General features: G+C 36.2%; 1 protein-coding gene across 1 annotated transcript in view; it reads left to right on the forward strand.

The window, feature by feature from the left end:
- The window catches only part of LOC142349142 (uncharacterized), a 247,034-nt gene that overhangs the window by 185,446 nt on the left and 38,411 nt on the right, over window positions 1-23,177 (forward strand). Inside the window, exons 20-22 of the mRNA XM_075400557.1 lie at window positions 4,110-4,236; window positions 9,616-9,736; window positions 15,928-16,155. Coding sequence (XP_075256672.1) covers window positions 4,110-4,236; window positions 9,616-9,736; window positions 15,928-16,155 — 476 coding nt within the window. The remainder of the gene's footprint in view (window positions 1-4,109; window positions 4,237-9,615; window positions 9,737-15,927; window positions 16,156-23,177) is intronic.

The following is a 23,177-nucleotide window of genomic DNA, read 5'->3' on the forward strand; positions in this document are numbered from 1 at the left end:
CTTCACTTTGCCTTCAAAGACAATCATTTTCTATCAGTTTATTATTATTTATTATTATTTAATATTTTTTATTATCATCAAAAATGAACTTTGCACATTTTTGCAGTCTTTTTGTTGTCTTGTTTCCTGATCCTGTTAATGACTGATCTTATTGTCAATCAACTCAGTCGTAATGGAAGCCATATTTTTGCTTCACATTGATATCCGAAGGTTCTGATTAACCAATTTGTCACAGTTTGTTGAGGCATAAATGTTATATTGTTGAGGCATAAATGAATCTATTTGATTGTTCGAGTTAATAGTTAATTTTTTAAGACTGCTTCAATATTTGTTTTCAAAAAGGAGTTGAGAAATTTTTGTTTTGCTGAAATTTTTTTATTTGTCAATGTTTTATCGCTTAACCTCTTCAATGACAAGACTCATTCATTATTAAAGAGACTTAAACTTATCAAAATAATTGCTAAAACATATTTCATTTTTTAGTTTTTGAGTTGCCAGTTTTTGTTGATTTTTGCGTTGTCTTCTTGCTTCGTCTCAAATTTAGCACTTCCTATTGACCTCTGAGTGCGGCGTATGGTGAAATTTTGAATGATGGCTTCATTTATTGTTCTTCTTTTCTCTTTTTTTAAAACTGAAGGAGGTGCTAATGAATGTTGTTTGATTTCCAGTATGGTAATTTTTCGTGCCTGAAAATAATTGTATTTCGATATTTTGTTTTAATTATTTTGATGGCACTAAATTTCAAAACAAACCTTATTTTCGCCGATTTTTTCAGTTTTTGCCCTACTTGCTTTGTTATTGATTTCCAGTAAGTTTGTTATATTGTATGCTCATTCTAAGGATTCGAACTTTTTGATTTTCATTAACCTCTTTTTCATATTGATTGTCTTGAAAACTCTAGTTTTTAGAAAAATCAACTTTGTGCTCTGTTTGAATCTTTTTTGTTTATTTTTGCGCGTATAGGATCATGTGCTTTGTTGACTGTCATAGTTTGACGTTTCTTTAACAACGTAGATTTTCATGTCCAGGTCATACGATAATTCAGTTCTTTGGATTCTAATTCAAGACCTGCTTTTCACAACTGTTCACATACTGAAATTGCCTGAGCTGCCCCGGGGCGAGGTGGTAGAAATATGACTCGACAAAACGTCGTCTGGGGGGTGTCATTCCGGGTCGTTAAATACACGGACCCGGAAGAAGTTAATGACCCGGTAAGTCGAATCATATATCTGGTATTTCAGAACAATGACCCAGGCTTTCTATTCATAAATCTGGTATTTCGGAACAATGACCCGGTCTGTCGAGTCATAATCCTACCGTTCGAATCATAAATCAACGTAATTCGATTCATGCGGCCCCTACTTCGAATCATAAATCTACATAATTCGAGTCATGCATCTCGTATTTCGAATCATAAATCCACATAATTCGATTCATGCATCTTGTATTTCGAATCATAAATCAGGTATTTCGGAACAATGACCCGGTCTTTCGATTCATAAATTTGGTATTTCGGAACAATGACCCGGTCTGTCGAGTCATAATCCTACCGTTTCGAATCATAAATCAACGTAGCGACGTTTCGAGAGCTGAAATAGGTTAAATACTGTCGGAAAAAATCTACAGTTGAACTAACGAACAACTTTTTGAGATTTTCCAGTATGTTTTGGGTGTGTTTCCCTCCTCCTTCTCTCAACCGGGCTGGGGACCGGCTACGGTGGAGTTACAAACAAACAACTGTATGACAATTGAGCAGAGCACTAGAAAGAAAAACTAGGCTCGAAAAGCTCTCTCCAAAAAAGAAACACTAAACAGACAAAGTAAAATAATAATAAAGGTATAATAATGTCATAGATTAAAACCAGAATTAAACAAGGAGGCTCGTTAATGTGCGATTGCACATAATGTTCCAACTATTCTCAAATAGACGTTTTAATATAAAATTTTCAAATAAGCGAAAAACCTCAACTAAGAGACGAACTTTTTTCTATGACAGTTAGGCGGACCATTCTTTTTGCATTACAAACTAAATAGTACTGGTAGTCTGGGATATCAATTTGGTCCACTTTCAACAACTCTAAGACCTAATCAAAAAGACCTATTTTTAAAATTCGTTATTCGCGAAATTCGCAAATTTCCGTATGAAAACCCAACTTTTTCCCTAGTCAAGCTATACCAAAAAAATCTTTTCGCTTTAGACTCTAGGTACTCATGGGACACTCCATGCCGAGTTTGTTTTGATTTGGACAACTCCTTGACCCCATGAAAAAGACCTATTTTTAAAATTCGTTATTCGCGAAATTCGCAAATTTCCGTATGAAAACCCAACTTTTTTCCTAGGCAAGCTATACCAAAAAATCTTTTCGCTTTAGACTCTAGGTACTCATAGGAGACTCCAAGCCGAGTTTGGTTCACTTTGGACAACTCTAAGACCTAATCAAAAAGACCTATTTTTAAAATTCGTTATTCGCGAAATTCGCAAATTTCCGTATGAAAACCCAACTTTTTTCCTAGGCAAGCTATACCAAAAAATCTTTTCGCTTTAGACTCTAGGTACTCATGGGACACTCCATGCCAAGTTTGGTTTGATTTGGACAACTCCTTGACCCCATGAAAAAGACCTATTTTTAAAATTCGTTATTCGCGAAATTCGCAAATTTCCGTATGAAAACCCAACTTTTTCCCTAGGCAATTTTTCCGTGTGTATATGTGAGCGCGCGTGTGCGTGTGTGCATGTGTGTGCGTCTATGTGTGTGTGTGTGTTTGTGTCTGTGAGTGCGTGTGTGTGGTTCCTTTGTGTAAGTGTGTGTAAGTGTGCATGTGTGTGCGTCTGTGTGTGTGTGTGTGTGTGCGTGTGCGCTCGTGTGTGTGCGTGTGTGTGGTTCCTTTGTCTAAGTGTGTGTAAGTGTGTGTGTGTTTGTGTGTGTGCGTGTGCGTTCGTGTGTGTGCGTGTGCGTTCGTGTGTGTGCGTGTGCGTACGTGTGTGTGTGTGCGTTTGTGTGTGTGTGTGTGTGTGTGTTTGTGTGTGTGTGTGTGTGTGTGTGTGTGTGTGTGTGTGTGTGGGTGAATTGTTTATGTGTGTGTGGTGTGTCATGCGTGTCTGCGTGTCCAAGTGTGTTAATAATTTTGTTAGTGTCTGGTCTATTGACTGACTGTCGCGCAGTTTCGCACTGTCTGGTTTGTCGAACCACTGTCGAACAATTTCTGATTGTTCGCGCTATTTCGCACAATTTCGCACAATTTCCCGGAGTTTCGATTCATACTCCAATTATTGTCTGGACTGTCGAGTCATGGGTGTTTTGTGTCTGGATCGTCTGGTTCATACTTCCACGACCTCAACCCGGGTGCTCTTCGACTGCGTCCAATCCTGACTACCTTTTGATGTTTCCTGTTTCATCATCTTTTCTTTTGAACGTGCGCTGTCGATGCAACACGCTGTCGTAAACTTTTATTCTTACAGATTGTTTTTGCTTATTTTATGCTGATAGCCGAGTGGAAAATACCCCTGTAGAGGTGACTAATCACGGCATCGGACTCAAGGGTTCGAATCCTACCTTCGTCTGATGTTTTCGCACCCTTAAAAATTATCTATTTCTCGGCTCTATTTCTTCCGGCTAATCTGATTAAGCGCCAGGAAGCCAAACTGCGACTTTTTTCCAGTGACTTTACCACTTTGCAGCTGAATTTTTGTGCGTGACGTCAGTTGTTACTGCATTCTGTATATGTCTTTTAGGCCAATCGTGTGACAAGTTTTTTGAGCATACATACTTTACCTCACACGATAAAAATAACTGCTGCACTCACTTTTTAAATCTAAATTGCGAATGTAAACTCTGATTGAAACGTTATAGCAAGCGTTAGGGCTAATTTTAGGGCTATATTACTTGAAAGACATTAGTGCTTGAACATTTCGTTTGAAAATGTGGATAAATTGAAATCAGAATCTCTTATTCTGAATTGTACTTTATTGTTGTCAGTATTGGGCACTTTTTTTAAAACTCGTGGGCCTCAACAGTATTTTGCGGCTTTTGCCCGGAAATCTGTCAGTTAATTTTTTTTAATTCTGTATACGAACTAACTTCCAACGAGGCATTCTTGATCGCTTGTAGGGAACAAGAAGCGAGAGAGAAGTATGAAGATGCTCTGAGAGAAAAGGACAAGATGGCGGTTGAGAATGAGAAATTGAAAGCGGAAGTGGACAGACTCAAGAAAGAATTTGCCAAACAGAAACAGGATGTAAGTAAGAAGAATGCGGTCGTTATACACGCGCAGTTTATAGCAGAGCTTCATGCATTGAAACACAAACTGATATCTTGTATTAAAATGGCCAAGAACAATGTTTTCACGGTCTAGACTGTGTCATTGCAAGTTTGATTTGGTTATTTTGGGGCAAGTAAATTACTTCGAAGTGGTTTAAGTCTTCCTGGATCTAGCTGTGACGGGAAAAATGCAACATAGATATCGTTAGAAATTGATAAAACGCTTCAGCAAAATCATATGAAAATCGTGGATCTATTCTGTTTTGGCCCCGTCAGCTAAGTGGGTATGTAAATTTTACGCACTCCTGGCGCACCTGCTAATTTTTCACAATGTGAAGTGTTATATAATAATACATATTTTGCAAGTTGGGGGCAAACGTACTGGGTGGGGCATACGGGGGCATACGGGACTGGGTGGGACAGAATAGATCAATAAGGGTAAATAAGGGGAATAGACCAACTTGAGGCTCTATAACCATATAAACTATCTGTAACGTAGATCCGTGCGCTGAATATCAGCGGATCTGAATCAACTCACAGGGTTATCCCTTGTGATCGAAGAATTAATAATCTTTCAAGAATCTTGCAAGCAATCTTGCGAAGGAATGTAAGCATCTTGCAAGGGAAAGCAAGATTCTTACACGGATCTTTTATGATTCTTGCAGGAATTGAATCCATCTGTAAGATTCTTGCGGGATTATAAATCCTTCTCGCAAAATTATTAATCCACCTTCCAAGAGTGTTGCAAGATTTTCAGTCCGTTTTTTCTCATCTACAGGAATGAGGACGCTGAAAACCACAATGGTAAAAATGAATTAGCTAACATTGTGCCCAAAAAATTTCTCAAGTCCAGCTATAAAACTGACTCTGAGATTTTTGCAGTACGTTTAAAAGCCGCCGTCAGCCTCTCAACGGCTATTATTTAGTTCTCCTTTTTTAATTTCCCTTTACCTTTTGATCACGTTTTTTTACATAAGTCACAATTTTGACTTTGACTTCTGTCTTACATCACTCACTGTTTCAACTAAATGATTTTAAATTCTTTCACGCATTGAATTACGCAATGTGGTGAATACCGACAAAACCAAAAGAAACGGGATAAATCGATAAAGCCCGGTCATTAAATCATTGAGAGTGTTTAAATCGATAAAACCCGGATAAATCGATAAAGCCTGGTCATTAAATCATTGAGAGTGTTCAATAGAGTGTGTGCCAGCTGAAAATTGTATAAAGCTTATTAGCTTTCAGTTTAGAAGCTGAATTAGATATAGTTTTAGAATCCAATTGAAACTGCACGCCAAACTAGAACACTTTTTGGCAATGAACAAAAAAAAACAAAAAAGTTTGGTCAATATATCTCTTCTTTTTTCTCTTTTTTTGTTTCAATCCCGATGTGTATCAAGCGCGTCAAATGTGGCAGTATTCCGGCAATCTGCCGGCTGTGTTCTCGGTTTTTAACCTCTTCCTTTTTCTTTCAGGTTGTGGGAATGGCTGTGACAGAGTTACATAAAAAATTATAGGAAATTTGAGCAAGCACTAGCTGTTTTGCCAATAGACTTTAACTCTCTCCAAAATCTAGGCCTTAACTGTCTCCAAGACAAAATAAAACAATTTCAAACACATGAAGCCCGTATATGGCTTCAATTCAAAAACTTGCAAGACTCTTGCAAGATGCTTGCAAGCTCCTGATCTCTCAAATTGATATCAAAAAACCATTGGTTCAAAGTTTTTAAGGCTCTACAAAATTAATGATGTCATCTAAAATCTCATCACGTCAAAAAGTTTGTTTCAAAATTCCTCAGAATTCAAAATCATGCTTGAATCTTGTGAGATTCTTGTACGGCATTAAATTCAGGCTATTTTTTTCAATGCAAGGTGTTGAAACCTGCTCGAAAGAAAATTGTATTATCTCATCTTCCTTTTGAGACCACTAAAATATTGTTCTATTCATCCATCAAAATTCGTACTATGCAATAATCCGGCAAAAATCCTGCGGGATTTAAATCATCTTGCAAGGTTCTTGCAAAATTTGAATCCGCTCATCACTTGGAATGAGAGCGAATAATGTCTTATGTGATGATAGAGTTGCAATTTAGTCGGCTTTCATCGAAAAAAATGTAATTGTTGCTCTTAAATGAGGTTTGCTGTAAGTATATTAGTCATTATATTGCATTCTTATATTGCATCAAGTTGTTGAGAAGTTCTAGAGCTCTACTAGTCTCTACAAATGCAATTCAGCCATCACCAAACCCGCCCAGCCCCTTCCCCCACCCTTCACGCCATCGTGTTCTTCCAAACTCCACTCGAACCCCCTCCATGGGATCCTAACTCCGCTCTAACCCCAAAACCAGCCATCTCAGCAACACCTAATGTACAGCCCCATATTGTCAGCCTCCACTTGTTGAACGCGGATCGCTGAAACCAAACGCTCGCCAGTTATCTAAGCATTCTGCCCAGCGGTAGCCGGTTTTGTATTTTGGGGATTGTGGCCTTCATAGATAACAACAGATGTCATTTTCAAAAACTTGTTTTCGGAATTGCATGCTGAAATTCATCATTTACATTACACCAACATTTTTTTTGTATTAACCGCCTTCCGATGGGATTTCAATTAAACCTGTGGATCTTTTTTAGTTGATCCACATAAATAATATTGATAAATAATATTGGTAAATAACGACCGAGAATAGTGATGAAAAACTATTTTAAGAAAAAGAGAATTAAAGACATACTTCATTGTTAAATAACGCCTGAAGAAGGGTTACGTTGGTCTAACAGGAATCATTACAGGCTCGATTTGACAATCTTGAGGCATGTCAGGTTTTTATCAGAAAAGCTTGATATTCTTGGGTTGTGAACACGATAGAAACACAAGAACGACAAAAGCTATCAAGACTTGGTTGCACTTTCACTAAAGAAACCGGAACCTTTTCACATATTCATTTCAGTTGGAACCAATTTTTTTAGCAATTAGAAAATTAAAAATTTTGATTGTAGGTTGATTGGAGAAAACATTAACAAAGTTAATGTTGTCTGCAATCAATAACTTCGTGTCGATAACACAAAGTTGGTGGGAGTACTTCATTGGTTGTGCCTATCGTTTTTATTTCGGTTGGTAGCTGGAACGTTCAAATATGAAAATCTATCATATTATTGTTATTTTTGTATCAAGGAGTAGATTTCCATCCGAATTAAGAATTCCATCATGCACCTGATAGTAATTTACCGATACAAAAAAAATTCAAAATAAATTTACGATAAAATTTGCGAGTAACTGTCCCATCCATTGTGAAAAGGCTATCGCTATCACCTATATACATATGAAAAAATTATCTTCGTCAACATCTTATGTATAAGCATGAGCTTCTTTTGAGCAAGCAGTAACGCATGCAAGCTCTCGATCTCTCCAATTGATTTCACAAACTAATCATTTTAGCTCTTTTTTGGCTCTAAAAGGTTAATCGTGCCATCTCAACTCTCAAAAGGCCAAAAAGTTTTGTTCCAAATTCCCGAGAAATCAAAATCATGCAACAATCTTATTATTTCTGTATCAAGGAGTAGTTTTCATTCCGAATTGAGAATTCGATCATGCATCTGGTAGTCTTTTCCCAACATAAATGTCTTCAAAATGGGTATACGATAAAAATTACAAGTAGCTTTCTCTTCAATTGTGAATAAACTATTGCCATTACCACTATACGGAAAATTTATCTTCATCAAAATCTTGTATAAATATGTGCTTCTTACGGGCAAGCAGTAATTTTTCTCCATGGTTAGAAATTGAATCTCCATTTAGCTCAAATATTATACCTTGCTTTCCAAAAATCCAAAACCTAACCCTTCAAGCTTATCTCTTTTAACCATTAATTTTGTATTTTAACCTTGTATACGATTGACTTCCTTCCCAGTTTTTAATTCAGGATGAGTATATATGTCTTCTGTTTTTGATTTCCGTCTGATCTGTTTTACTTCATTCTTCAATTTTTACTCCCCGCTCAATGGGTGATAAAAAAGTTTATGCAGAAGTTGTCAATATCCCTACTATGGATCAAGCAATCTGTCTTCTGTTTGGGCGAGTAATAGGGAGCTCGTGCTAATAACAATGGTGCTGATCCCTGAAGAGCGGTGATTGATAAAGATTGTTTGAGTTTAATTAATGCTACAGACAAACCCTTTCGTCTGGAGGGAATGATTGTCACGTAACACAGCCAACCACTTGTGTGTGTTTGTTTTGAAATTTGCCGATATTCCTCCAATGACTTCGATTGTAACAGAAAGAAATGTATTTCCCACTTGTAAGCCGTTATTGTCGTGTAGGCATTATTTTCGTATATCTACCGAATCAAGTGAGTGTCCAGCCTTTGTAGCCGCATTAGTGAGAGAGGTGCAGTGCAGAGACGAAGTAACAGTCACATCAAAAGCAGCATGCTTCCCTGCTTTTCAAGCCGGGACAAAGATGTCTCTGGGCGTGTTTGGTTTTATGGAATGAGGTTTTCTCCGCTACTGGTGAGTGGTTCGCAGATAAGCAAGCAGATAATTTTTTATAACCTCGATTCCGGTCATGTCTTGCATTTGCGTCTCCTCGACCGTGATACGCAATAGCATATCACCATAGATTTCAAGAACTCTTGCTTTACAGAACGGGCACTTCCTATCTGCGTCGTATACAAGGACACCCAACCTGTATTTTGAACTAACTCCAAACTCATTTGGTGCCTTATGGGTCAAACAGACAACCATGCTTCAATGTGTCGAACAGACAATGAGATAAATCGGGCGGATTAGTTTTCAGAATTTAATTTTTTCTCGAGACCTTGAAAGTTTTTGTTATCAGAACTACCAGAAAACACAATTGACAGGCATATTTGTGTTACTTGGCTGATTAGGCAATAACCCAAAAGCTAGTGGTTTCTTCTTTATGTGCAAGAAAAATAAACATTGAAATCCGAACTGAAATTGATACGGCAATAAATTGAAGTAACGGCAATATTTTTTGAACAAAACGAGCCAACGGCATAAAAGCTGAGTGTGTAAAAGAATCAAAAAGGAATGAGCAGTCTCTTTTTAGGCAAGAGATTAAAATATGTTTGCTTTCTTCAACTAAGTGAATGGATTGACGAATGGATAATCGGGAAGTCAAATTATAAAAGTAATATCATACTGGAGTAAAAAGGCAACTGTTCTGCGACGCATAGAGAAACCAGTGCTTCTGTGTTGTCTGACGTCTACAATATTGCTTCAGAGGAAATTTTGTTCACATTATATTCATGCAATGTAATTGTTCTAGTGTATTTCACTGCTAAAGACTTATTACTCCTACATTTAATCTCTGAATTGGACGATGAATTATGTTTAGTTGCAAAATGAGGCCGAATTCATAGCTGCACACGGGGGAGGGGCTCTGGGGGCTCAAATGATTGACAATGACCTCTTGCAAGAGATGGAGAGACTAAACAACATCAAAAAGTCCATGACAGGTGTGGTACACGTCTATTAAAAAAAACCTTTTTCTTCAATTCTTGCGTTATTTTTGGCGACCTGTTTGCGTATAGCTTATAGAAATCAAATACATATATTGAAATAATTAACTAATTAGTTGCCTATCTGTATTTTTTCGGTCAAATGCTTAAAACTACTATAACCAAATGTTGAACACATACATGTGAATCCGATTAAAACAAGACAAATATCATACGCAAAAAGTATGAGTCAAAATTTAAACATTAGATTTGAATCAAATTTTTATATTGGTAGTCAAACGGAGAAAAAGGACATAATTGGTCGCAGAGTTCTGTTCAATTTAAGATTTTCCTGCTGTTATTCGATCGAGGCATTTCAACTAAAACAATCTGATGTTATTTTTGTTTCTTCATGTTTCCGCAAAAATTTTTGTTGCGCTCATTGTTTAACACAAATTGCAGGTGGCTATCACTTTCTCAACAAACATTATGTTGCCCAATAAATCAAGGAATTGAGTAAAGTAATCATAACTCGTCAAATTGTATGCTGCAATGCTTACAATGCTGAAAATTCAAAAGGATAAGAAAAATGGAATCACACTCTGTTTGAATACATTCATCCTTGTTTAAAATGTGTTTTCCGAGAAACTCAAACAAAAACATTGACAGTTATATTTATATTAAACAGGGTAAACTTTAAATATGATTCAAGAGTCAAGCTTAAATCAAAGTGATCTGAATTTTTTTTTATCTAACAGATCTTACCTGGTCTTACGGCGATGATTTTGAACAAAATATTCCGATCCTTTTCTTTTCGTTTGTAAAATAAACAGTAACTTCCCGGACTGACCATCCTGAGCATTGCAGTACTGAACCAGTGTAAATCCATAGACTGTATATAGCCATTTTTACACTTGTACATATTATGTTCATGTCAAAATATAGACTGATCAGTCTATTTTTCAGAGTAAAATTGGTATTCTGTTTTTTACCTGATTTTGATCTGTCCATTACTATTTTTATACAATTATCAGCTTAATTAACATTATTGTATAACTCTTGTCAGCCTAAAATCATTCTGTTCTAAATCTGTTTCAGCTCTGATTGTCAACCTAAAATACACTGTTTTTAATCTGTTTCAGCGCTGATTGTCGGTCACACCACAGGCATGTTCACATCATTCTGCATCATACCACAGGCATATTCACACCATTCTGCATCACACCACAGGCATATTCACACCATTCTGCATCACACCACAAGCATATTCACACCATTCTGCATCACACCACAGGCATATTCACACCATTCGGCATCACACCACAGGCATATTCCCACCATACACACACATATAGACACATGCACATGCACACAAGCACACACACATATGCACACATACACACACACATGCACACATGCACACAAAAAGAAGCACACACACACACGCACACGCGGGCGCGCACTGAGAAATGTGGAAAACAATGTCTTCTAGGCTGACAACCTTTGCTAATTGAAAAGACGATGTAAAAGAAGTAAAAATACATCGAAAAGATTAAACATAATGGCAAATCCAACATTTGCAAACTACAATATGGGCAAATAGAAGTATGTATGAATACACCAGTAAAATGACCCGGGACACCGCGAATCCACCTGTAAAGTGACCCAAGTCATCGTAAATACACCTGTAAAGTGACCCGGGAGATCGTCAATACACCTGTAAAGTGACCCGGGACACCGCGAATACACCTGTAAAGTGACCCACGACATCGTAAATACACCTGTAAAGTGACCCAAGATATCGTGAATACACCTGTAAAGTGACCCGAGACATCGTAACTACGCCTGTAAAGTGACCCGGGACATCGTGAGTAAATCTGTTAAGTGACCCGGAATGTCAAGAATGTACCTGCTCTGGTCATACAATTATGCGAACACACCCCGAACGCTCCCAGAACGCACCTCGAACGCACCCGAACGCGCCCCAGAGTGATCCAGAAATATCCAGTATAAGTGAAAGTAGCAGTATGCACTCAGTATGTAGTATGTATGTAGCTATTTTAACTGGTAACGTGTCGTTACAGCAAAATGCATGCATTTCGCATGCATCTTGCATGCTTTTCTGACATGCTCAGCATGTTTCAACATTTTCGAAATCCTTACACTACTAATTTTACATTGAAATTATTCTGAACAGTCTGAATAGCTGTTCTGTTTTTTCTGGGCATAATGACCTATTTTTTTTTGTAAATAAGCTGTTTCTGTACTGGTTTTACAAGATAACATGGAGATACTCAGGTTCAGGGTGGTAAGCCCGGGTTCTCATCAACATTTGATTTTGTTTGAATCCTTGTCTTGAAAAGTTCTTTTTAGCTGAGAGCAACATTAGCTTTGACCCAAAAAACTGATTTCATCAGAATCATCGCTGAAAAATATTTGAGCAGCCATTATTAAACAAAGAATGCCCTGAAACTATGGGAAACACCAAATTGTTTGATGCTGTGTTGATAACAATTTTAACACAGTGATTTTTATGTTATTTTTAAAAGAAATCATGGATTTTATGTTATTTTTAAAAGAAATCATGGATTTTATGTTATTTTTAAAAGAAATCATGGTTGAGTTTGAGGAAAAGGGCACTTATGTTAAAATTCACGGCGGTACTTGAGCTCTTGTCTTGTTTTTCGTTTGTTATATTTGGATGAATTTCAACAAAAACGATCAACTGCCCAAGTTTGGTTTAATTTTTCGCAAAGTTTTTTGTTAAGTTCTTTTATTCCGCTCAATTGGCAGGTGACTAAAAATTTTCTCAAGAAACTTTATGTTGCCCCATGTTTAAAGGTTCTGTGAAATTTTAGTAAACTAACCCAAACATATTTTTAAATTTGTACGCTGCAATATACTACCTTGGAAAAAAAACAAATAAAAAACCGGAAATGTATTCGATTTGGAAACATTCAGCTTTGTACAAAATGTGTTTTCTGAGAAACTCGAAAGAAAAGCATAGCAATGGCCATATTGCACAGGCTACACTATAAATAGGCTTCAAAAGCCAGGCTGAAATCAAAATGGACTGATTATCTTCGATCTAATAGTTTTACCTGGTCTAACAGTGTTTTTTTGGAGAAATTTTGTGGCTCTGTTTGTTTTTGGTTCCAAAATAAACAATAAACAGTATCCTCTCAACAATATCTGTTAAAATACTTGTGAATAAACACGTTTTTTTTATCGGAGAGCAATTTTAGTATTGACCAAAAAATCGGGTATCATCAGAGTCATCGTTTAATTTTCTTGAAAAGTCATTATTAAAGATGCGAAGCCCAAAAATTGTGGCATGAAGAGCAGTACAACGTTTGCCACTGAGATCAAAACAATTTTAGCACACTGATCTGTCTGCGAGGAATGAACTTATAAGAACTTGTAGACCACTTCGTGGAAAAAAGCAGTCTGCTTTAATAATGAAAATTTTGTCTCAAATCGGTAAAAAAAACCAGTCTCAAAAAGATGACGAGGCTGTTATTGGTCTCACAGCGGTTTTGTTTGACCCTGTTGAAATTAATGGAGATACACGTGTAAAGTAAGTTTTATACAGTTTACTTGGCTGAAACATACCTGTTCTTGAATTGAACATTGATATTCTTTCTTCTCAGAATTAACTTCTCATTTTTGAACACAGGTCAGTAAAGTTTAGAGTTTAATTAATTTGTTAATATTTGCTTTGGTTGTTCAGCAATCCTTAACTTTTGGTAAGTTTTCACCTACAGAGCCCCCCCCCCCCCACACACACACACACACACACAACACACACACACACCTAATTAATTAATTAATTTCCGCCTGTTTGCAGCCATGTGGTTGAATTTTTGAGCACTTTTTAAATTAAACAAGTAACTTTGTTTATCTGTTTACTTTTTCTTTGATATTTCTGATTTAGGTTAGTTTAGGTTATATTTGTTATAGCACAAATCTTAGATTTGCCTCCAATCTCTTGCCGTCAAGGAAATATTTTAGTCGAGAAAATTTGAATTTTAAAAGTGCTCTGTCTTTTCATAGTAAGATATGTTCACAAAAAGGTTTTGAAGTATTTGAATTTTCAAGTCGGTATAAGGAGTCAAATTCCGGGGCATTAGAGTACTCTAGGTAATTTTAGTAGTCGTTCAAGTAGAGACAAAGCAGCGATTGCTGGGAACAGCTAAGTTAAAAGTATAGTTTCAGCTTTTCAAATGATTCCGCCGTTTTTTTTTACTTTTGTGTATTTGTACAAGTGAACTTGATCAAAACTCAACAAAGTTTGAGTAAGAAAGCGTTTTCATACATGTCTATTGAGGTATATGAGTTGCTTCGGCGACTTATACGCAAAAGTTTTATTAATTTTTTCTCTTTCAAGTTTTAATAATTTTTGATGGTTTTAGTTTTATTATCATTAAGGGGTCACAATCTTCATTTTTGGCCTGATATAAAGTTAAAAGCTGAATATCAGGAGAACCGAGTTTTTTTATGACCACTAAATGCAATTGTCCAGTAATCTCTTGTCTACATTACAAATATGTATGATAATTGCTCTCATACGAAGTTTGTAGCAACTATATTAGTCTTGTCGGTCTTTTTTATGCGATTTTTCGCTTGACCGATTTTTCGTCTAACGCTTTTGACTTTTCGTTTCGTCCTCAAAAACGGGATCAACAGGTTTTGCCCAGCGGGCATAAGTGCTCTTAGAGCCTTTCAGCTCTTTAGTCTTCAAGTATGCGATTCACAAAATCTGTTTTGGAGACTTATACTTATGGTGCGAATGGCGGTTCTTAGATATTGATCCCCACTGTTGCACCCCCACCCTACTGTTGCTACCTCATCAGCCGCCGCTTAATCCCCCTCCTGCTGCGCTCACTTACGCCCCTTCAATTAAGCTAAAGCTAGTCTCACTAAACCTTGCCTAGTTAATACTGACGAAGCCAACCGCTCGTCGGTCGTTTGAGAGCAATTAGCCTGACGTTAGTCGGTTATTTTTAACTGTTTTAATCATTCGCGAGATTATTTGAAGTCTGCAAGATACTGCGCAGTTGCATAAAGTGATATTGGAACTTATCAGCTGATGAAGTTTCATAGATGGGTCAAACTTATTATGTTTCATAACACTAATCTGGTCCTTTATTTCTTAAAAGTCTAATAAAATTTCACGAGTCAAAAAATATTACATATAACTTATAAAATTTCACGGTATTGTAAACCAAACAAAAGATTTTGTATTTTGTTCGAAATTAAAGTAATGAACACCATACCCAGGTTGAGGTCCCAGGCTGAATCAAGTATAAAATTACACTGTCCCGAAATATGAGTGAACGCATGAAAGTTTGGACATAGACAGGCACGAAAGTCTCTAGGCCTGGAGAATAAACCCTAGTCAAGACCTGAAACTATGAAAAGAATGTCCTTGACCAATATTAGGCCTGAGAAGACTGTCCTGGATAGATTTTGGGTATAAAAAAAAATTTGTAATACAAATTAGGATTCACAAATTGGGATACATGAATAACGCCACATTTCAATCATGACTAATGAGAAGAAGAAGACCACTTCAATTAAGCTTTCTACTTCTAGTCAATCAACTGTTGTGGCAATATAGTCCAGCTGCGATAACTGCTTTATCTTAAAAATCGCTAAAAATTTTTAAGTTTTTTGGCTGTTTTCCAACTGTTTTTTGAGTTGTCGACTGCGGACTGCTCTCATGCAATGATGTCTTGTTGCACCGGTGCTGCTTCTGTGTGTACAGAAGTAGATAAAAAATTTTTAAAAAATGGGGACTTATAAAAAGATTTTTGCTCAACCCATTAAAAGAACTGGGATGGACTTATGAAATGAGTTAGCCTCGACTTTAAATATGAAAAAGACTGTGTAATTTAATTCAGTTTTAACCCCTACCCCCAGAATTATTGATTCTTTGCGTAATTCCAGGTTCCAGGTCTACACATGGGTAGTGAACGCATGAAAGTCTGTGAATAAGTATTTTCCTTCTGAGATGGTCTGGACATACGAGTTAACGTCTGGAACCTCAAAATATCGGGTTTCACTCCATTTATTCCGTTCAAAAGGAACAAATTGGAATATTTGAATATATGCTCCATCGAAAATTGTTAATTTTGTAGTGTATTTTGTCACTTAATTTTGAGAAGTTTGCAGGCTTTGCTCCGTTTCAAAACATTGCTCGCATTTAGATAAATTCAAGAGTGAGATCAGAAGGATGAGAGACCAGCCCAAACAACCTGAAATTCAAGTCGAAGATGAGGCACCCGTACCCGAGGGTGAAGAGGGTGGAGAGGGGTTAGAGGGCAGAGAGGGAGTAGAAGGCGGAGAGGGTGCGGAGGGGGGTGCAGGAGGCGCGGACGAGGGCTCAGCCGGAGGGGACAAACCGACCGCTGATATTGGTGCCAGCGCAGCTCCAGGTTGGTGCGAGTCCGCAAATACATAACCGTAATTTGAATTTGTATATTGTCAAACAGGAGCGGTTACCTCATTTGGTAACATTGAATATCATTATTAATTGCTCTCGAATGAGAAGCAATTATTGTAAACGTGTGTGTCTTCTTTTTTATGCAAAACTTTCACCTGACGGTTATTGCGCTTTTCTTCTGGAATAATCTTTGACTTTTCAAGCCACTTTCTCACGCACTTCTTTTAAAAATTTTTGAGTGATTTCAATGTAGATTTCAAAACCGAATGTAGAGTGATGATTACAAGGCCGGGAAAACCGAGTGGTTAATGCCTCTGTTGAGGTGAAGAAAGCAAACCCATAAAGAAAAATTTACGCCCCACCTGTCATTCGAGAGCAATTTTTCCGACGTTAATCGGTTCATGTTCAATTGCTCTTGAACGATGTTCATAGCAATTATTGTAAACGTGTGTCTTTTTTATGCAAAATTTTTGCTTGACAGTTTTGTTTTTAATTGCTCTTGAACGCAGTTCATAGCAATTATTGTAAACCTGTGTGTCTTTTTTATGCAAATTTTTCGCTTGACAGTTTTGCGCTTTTCTTCTAGAACATTCTTTGACTTCTCAAGTGACTTTTTCACGCTTTCGTTCTTCAATTTTGGGTGATCCCTATTGCTCTGAAGTAAAGCTAATATAAATTCGGTTCCAGAACAAGTGAGGTAAGTGATCTGTAGCGCAGTGGTTAGTAGTTGTGGCTGTGGAGCGGGAGGGCAGTGGTTCGAATTCAGGCGGGGGAAAAATTTTTTGCACTCATAATTTGATCTAGGCTACAGCCCCTGAATTAAATTGCCTCGCCTGTCGTTCAAGAGCAATTCTTCCGAAATTTGTCAGTTTATGTTTTCGAGTAATTTTCACGCCCTTGATATTTTTTTTGTGTTTTGCGTGATCTAAAATTTTCACTCAATCACAATTTCAAGCAGCTTAACTCAATTGGCGGCAATCTAATACTAAAAGTCAAATGAAAAGTGCGCTAAAACTGGTGCCATTTTCACTTTAAATCTTAACAGCAGTATGTTTTAAACTCTAATGTGGCTATTTGAAGCCCACTATTGAAATTTGTAGTCCCATTTAGAACCCCTCCCCCCGACTGGAGCAGGCTGCAATTGATTAGAGCTCCCACTAGTCGTTCGAGAGCAATTCTTCCGACGTATAGTCGGAGATGTTTATTCATCAATATAAACTTATTCAACATATAAAGTAGCTGGTTGTACATGATTTTTAAATCCAATAAATTGGCTCCACGTGATGTGGTTCGATACTCGAGTTATGGATTCTTTTTATGAAATACTTCTGTAAAATAAATACATTATACTACTGATTTAACTTACTCCATTATTTATAATTCAATGGGCCTTCCGCATCGTCTAGAGTCATTAATGTTTCGATTTAACAAAAGGCAAAAGCCTGAATTTTTGACTTCTGTTTTGCGTGATTCAAATTGCTCTCTGTGTTCACAATTTTAGGCAATTGATATCAAGAGGCGCGAGTTTGCTAGCATGACTATAGTAGCTAACTAGTATGACCCAAATGGAAGCTAATGCACGAAAATTGGTTGTCCAAATCAAAATCGGTTCTCAAAAAAATGATATTTAAAATCAAAATTGGATGACGAAATCAAAATTGTTTCTCAACATTAAAATTTAAGTTTCAAAACCGAATTTGTCGAAGTTGAAAATTGCCGTCAAAATCAAACTGGCTTTCGATATGAAAAATTAGTTATCAAAATTAAAATTGTGTCTAAAAATTTTGCTTTTAAATCAAAATTGCTTGATGAAATCAAATTGATTTTCGAAATCAAAACTGGTTTTCAAATTATAATAATTGGTTTTAAAAATAAGCATTGAATATCAAAAATGAAATTGGTTGTCAAAATCAAAATCATTTCTCAAAATCAAAACTGATTGGTAAGGGCCAATGGCGCTGAAGAATGTTCAATGCCTTTTGAGCACCACTAGTCGTTTCGTCTTAAATCGTGAGAGTTATAATTTTATGATCTGAAGGTATGTTTTGGAAACTGAACCACTGTTTTGTTCTCTTCATTATAGTTCCCAACCTAGCACCCCGCTATTCCCCCAACTGTTGCCCACCCCTACCAGTAGAAACTTTGCAGGTTACTGCATAGTTTCTAGTGGTAGTGGAATGTTTTCAACATTTCAACATCACGAATTTTAGCATTTTTTTGACAAAACGTGCAAAATTTTTCAATTTCTTGGACATTTTTCATTATTCACGTCTTTCCAGACGCAGGGGCCAAAAGTCTTCCTTGAGGGTTGGATAATAAGTTACTGAAAAAATTTTATTTGCAATGTAATTGCTTTCAAATTTTTAACATGACAAATTTTAACGATTTTTTTTTAAATTTCTTTTTTTTCAAGCTTTTTGAAAGTTTGTCGGTTTTTCTTAGGTTTATTCAGCCTCAAGAGCCCAGTAACCTCCTCTGGGGTCTGAAAATAGGTTATTTTATAGTTTCTAAATGTAAGGGAATTTTTTTTCAAGATTTCAACTCCACGAATTAGCTTTTTTTTTATACAAAACTTGCAATTCAATTTTTACATTTAATTAGCTTTTTTTATTGTCATTATTCCGTTTTTTCAGCCTTACAGAAAATCTCTGATAGGGTTTTATATTAAAATCTTGGAAAATGTTTTTTGCAATATATTAGTTTTCAACTTTTATTATCACAAATTTTAGCAGTTTTTTAAACAACTTGCAATTTTTTCTCAATTTTTCAAGTTTTTAAAAAATTTTGTCTTTTTTGTAGGTTTCTTCAGTCTTAAGAGCCATATAATCTCCTCTAGGTTTCGATTATAGGTTAATGTATAGCTTCTAGATGTAATAATAAATTATTCAGATTTTTAAAATCAGCAATTTTTAAAAATAATTGCAAAAATTGCAAATATTTTCAAGTTTTTTGAATCATTTTAAATTTATCATTTTCTTCCGGCACCAGGTTCGTAAGTTTTATGATAAGCTGTCGCATAGGTTCTACAATTAATGGAATGGTGATCATTTTTTAATTGACTTCAGCTTTCGCAATTTTTTGATAAAATTTATTTGTTTTCAATTTTTCGGAAAACTATCATAGTCCAAGTTTATGGATCTTTATGAGCCAATGAAAATATTTAAGGCCTGAATTAGGGATAGTGGATGGTCTCTTGAGACAAAAAATGCCTTTGAATATTTTAATAACTTGAATTATAGCAAAATTTTGGTAAAATTTGCAATTGGTTTTATAATTTTTTGATTATTTTTGTACTTTTTCTGAGTTCAACGATCATTACTGGCCAACGAAGCTTTTCAAGTTTTGCATATGGGTTACTTGACATAACTTCAGATACAAAAAAAGTTTTGAACATTTTCATTCCAAAAACTGGACGCTCTTCTTTTAAACTTTTCAAATTTTTAAAATATCAAATTTTTTATTTACTTACTAGCAAGGCTAGAAAACTAAAAGTTGCAGACTTGAATCAAGCTAAAGCTATCCTCACTAAACCGTGGCTAGCTACTGACGAAGACAACCGCTCGCCGGTCGTTTGAGAGCAATTCACCCAACATTAGTCTGTTATGTTTATTTTTATAAAAAGCCAAAAAAGTTACACAAAACTGGTTGATTGAATGGGTCAGCAACTCAAACAATAAAGAAATTTAGACATAATGAACGAAATTGGATAATTGGGTTTTTGATCATCATCTATTTCAAATTCTAGATACTAACAATAACTTCGAAACAAAAATTTCTACTCTGAGCGACACTGTCAATCAACTCAGTCACAAACTTACATCGCCAGAAATGAATAACAGTCCAGATAGATGATGCAGATATGTTTTGTCAGCTTCTGAAAGCCTTAATAAAATTAAGCTGCAAAACTCATTCGACAAAGAAACACTTGTTTTGATTAATCGAACAAGGAAACAATTCTTTTCAGTTAATTTTGCTTGAGCCAAGTTCATGAGAAACTAATTTGCGGAATTATGCGCATTTTCATGCAAGGGAAATATTTAATGAGAAGTTACCAGAACGTTTATCTTCAGTGTCGGTGTTTTCTTTGAAAGTAATTAAAAAAATGTCGTTTTATGACAACTGTTTCTAGCTACTACAGGGTTATACATCTTTCTACCCCGATCCGTTTAATACCATGCACATTTTAGCACCAAATTAATTCGCTCACATATAATTCCAGAAAATTTAGCAGTCAACATTAAAGCATGCTATCTCGTAAATGGAGGCGGGAAACGTAAGTGCCCCCAAAAGATTCAAGTACCAATGTTAATTGTACCAAATATATATAGAGTTAAAAGTGGGGTGAAATTGATAGGGGGTTATACAAATAGAGGTGGAAAAGAGGGACAACTCACTATCACTGTTTCCATTGATTGTTGGAAAAATTATCTAAATTTAATCTCTAATTACCCATTATAAGATACTACTGAAAGCTACTAGTTATGGCAGCAACAATTGCATGTGAAGCAAATGCTGAAGAAAATCTGAAAATTTCAAAAACTGCGAGTGTTTGCAAAGTGAGTGACAACAATTTGCATCCCGGGTCGAGGTTTGGCGGTGAATTTTCGTAAGAAATGCGGTGAAAAAAAATAATTTTTACCGCGTATTTCTTACATCTTTTTGCGGCGAAAGCGGCGAATCGCGGTGAATTATTTATTTTCACCGCGTTCTCAGTATTCTTATAAAAAAGAATCTTACCTACCCTGGTTCGAACCTCTGCATGCCTTCAACTGCTTATTGCACTGCGCCAACTGTCACTTACTTCTTTGCTATTTCTTGTGGATTTAAATCAGATTGAGGGAACGTTGGAACGCAAATGCGGTGAATTTTTGTAGGAAATGCGGTGAACTTCGCAGTGAATTTTTTTAAGAAATGCGGTTAAATGTGGTGAATTATTTTTTTCACCGCATTCACCGCATTTCTTACATAAATTTGCCACAAAATTCGATGTGGTGAATTTTGCGGTGAATTTTCGCAAGAAATGCGGTGAAATGAGGTGAAATATTTATTTTTACCGCATTCACGGCAATCACCGCATTTCTTACAAAAATTCACCGCATTCACCGCATTTCTTACAAAAATCTATCCAAAAACCTCGACCCGGGATATGTTCACAACTCTTAAAAATACCAGAATTGATTAAGTGGATCGGTAAAATCTATCATAAAAACCCAGGTCGAGGTTATCGTTTGTGCTCGTTTATGACGCAGACCGTTTTTGAACGCACAAAGGGGGTATGGTGCGTTCAAACATACACAGGCGAGGAATTTTTTTGAACGAGCAACATAAACGCACCAAGTACTTACGGTCGAGCCAAAGTCTGCCCCATAGACGAGCCAAAAACTGTCCCATCGACGCACCAATTCTGCAGCATAGACGAGCCAAAAACTGTCCCATAGACGCACCACTTCTGCAACACAGACGAGCTAGAAACTTTATCATAGGCGAGCTAAAGTCTGCACCATACACTTTTTTACATCTTTTTTATAAACCTTTTTTAAGAAATATGATGAATGTGTCCAGGTTTTTTAGTGATACCTCTTACTATCTCGAACTGCAAAAAAAACTGTCCGCACTTTAGGCGAGTTTTCCTTTGCAGCCCAAGAAAAAAACAGAGGCTCTGATAGCTAAAAAGACACAAACAGGTTCCGGATAAGCCAGAACCTAAAAAAAAAACAAAAATATAGCACCAAAACAACAAAATGTAGCACCATAACATATAAAGGCAAGGAAGACAGACAACATAATGGGAAAGTCCCTCTAAGGGCACAGGGAAAGGGGCACCCAAGAAAAAACCGATTTTTTTCCTATTTGAAAAATCATTTTTTTAATAAGCGAATAAGTCGATATTTCCGATTGAAATACGAAATTTTTTCTAGGAAAGTTAGGCAGACCATTCTTTTAGCATTACAACTTAAATGATACAGGTAGTCTGGGATATCAATTTGGTTCATTTTGAACAGCTCCTTGATCCGATAAAAAAGGCCTATTTTTAATATTCGCTAATCGCGAAATTCGCAAATTTCCGTATGAAAAACTAACTTTTTTCCAAGGCATGCTGTACCAAAAACTCTTTTTTTCCTATGCTCTACCTACACAGGCGATACTACATACCAAGTTTGGTTCGATTTGGACAACTCCTTGACCCGATAAAATTTAACTATTTTTTAAAATTATTAAAAAATTAATTATTCGAAATAATCGGAAATTAACGTACGAAAAACTAACTTGCTTCCTAGGCAAGCTATACCAGAAATTCTTTTTGTCTCAGAGTCTACCTACCCTGTGTATTCTCCATACCGAGTTTCGTTTGATTTGAACAACTTTTTGATCCGGTAAAAAAGACCTATTTTTAAAATTCCTTTTTCGAGAAATTCAAAAAGTTCCGTATGATATACTCACTTTTTTTCTAGACAAGCTATACCAAAAATTCTTTTTGTTTTACACTCTAGGTACCTATGGGATACTCCATACCGAGTTTGGTTTGATTTGAACAAATCCTTGACCCGATGAAATTTCTATATTTTTGAGAATAGAATAAGCGAATAAGTCAAAATTTCCGTATGAAAAACTCACTTTTTTCCTAGGCGAGCTATAGCAAAAAATCTTTTTGTTTCAGACTCTATATACAAAGGGGATACTCCATACCAAGTTTGGTTCCATTTGCACAACTCCTTGACCCGACGAAATATACCTATTTTTAAAATTCAAAAATTGCAATTTAAACGAAATAATTGCAACTTTCCGTATGAAAAACTTACTTTTTTCCTAGGCAAGCTATAGCAAAAAGTCGTTGTTTTACACTCTAGGTACCTATGGAACTCTCCATACCGAGTTTGGTTTGATTTGAACAACTCCTTGACCCGATGAAATTTCTTTATTTTAGAAAATAGAATAAGCGAATAAGTCAAAATTTCCGTACGAAACACTATCTTGCTTCCTAGGCAAGCTATACCAAAAATTTTTTTTGTCTCG

Source organism: Convolutriloba macropyga, chromosome 11 (genome assembly GCF_964194025.1).
Source record: "Convolutriloba macropyga chromosome 11, txConMacr16.3, whole genome shotgun sequence".
Lineage (NCBI taxonomy): Eukaryota > Metazoa > Xenacoelomorpha > Acoela > Convolutidae > Convolutriloba > Convolutriloba macropyga.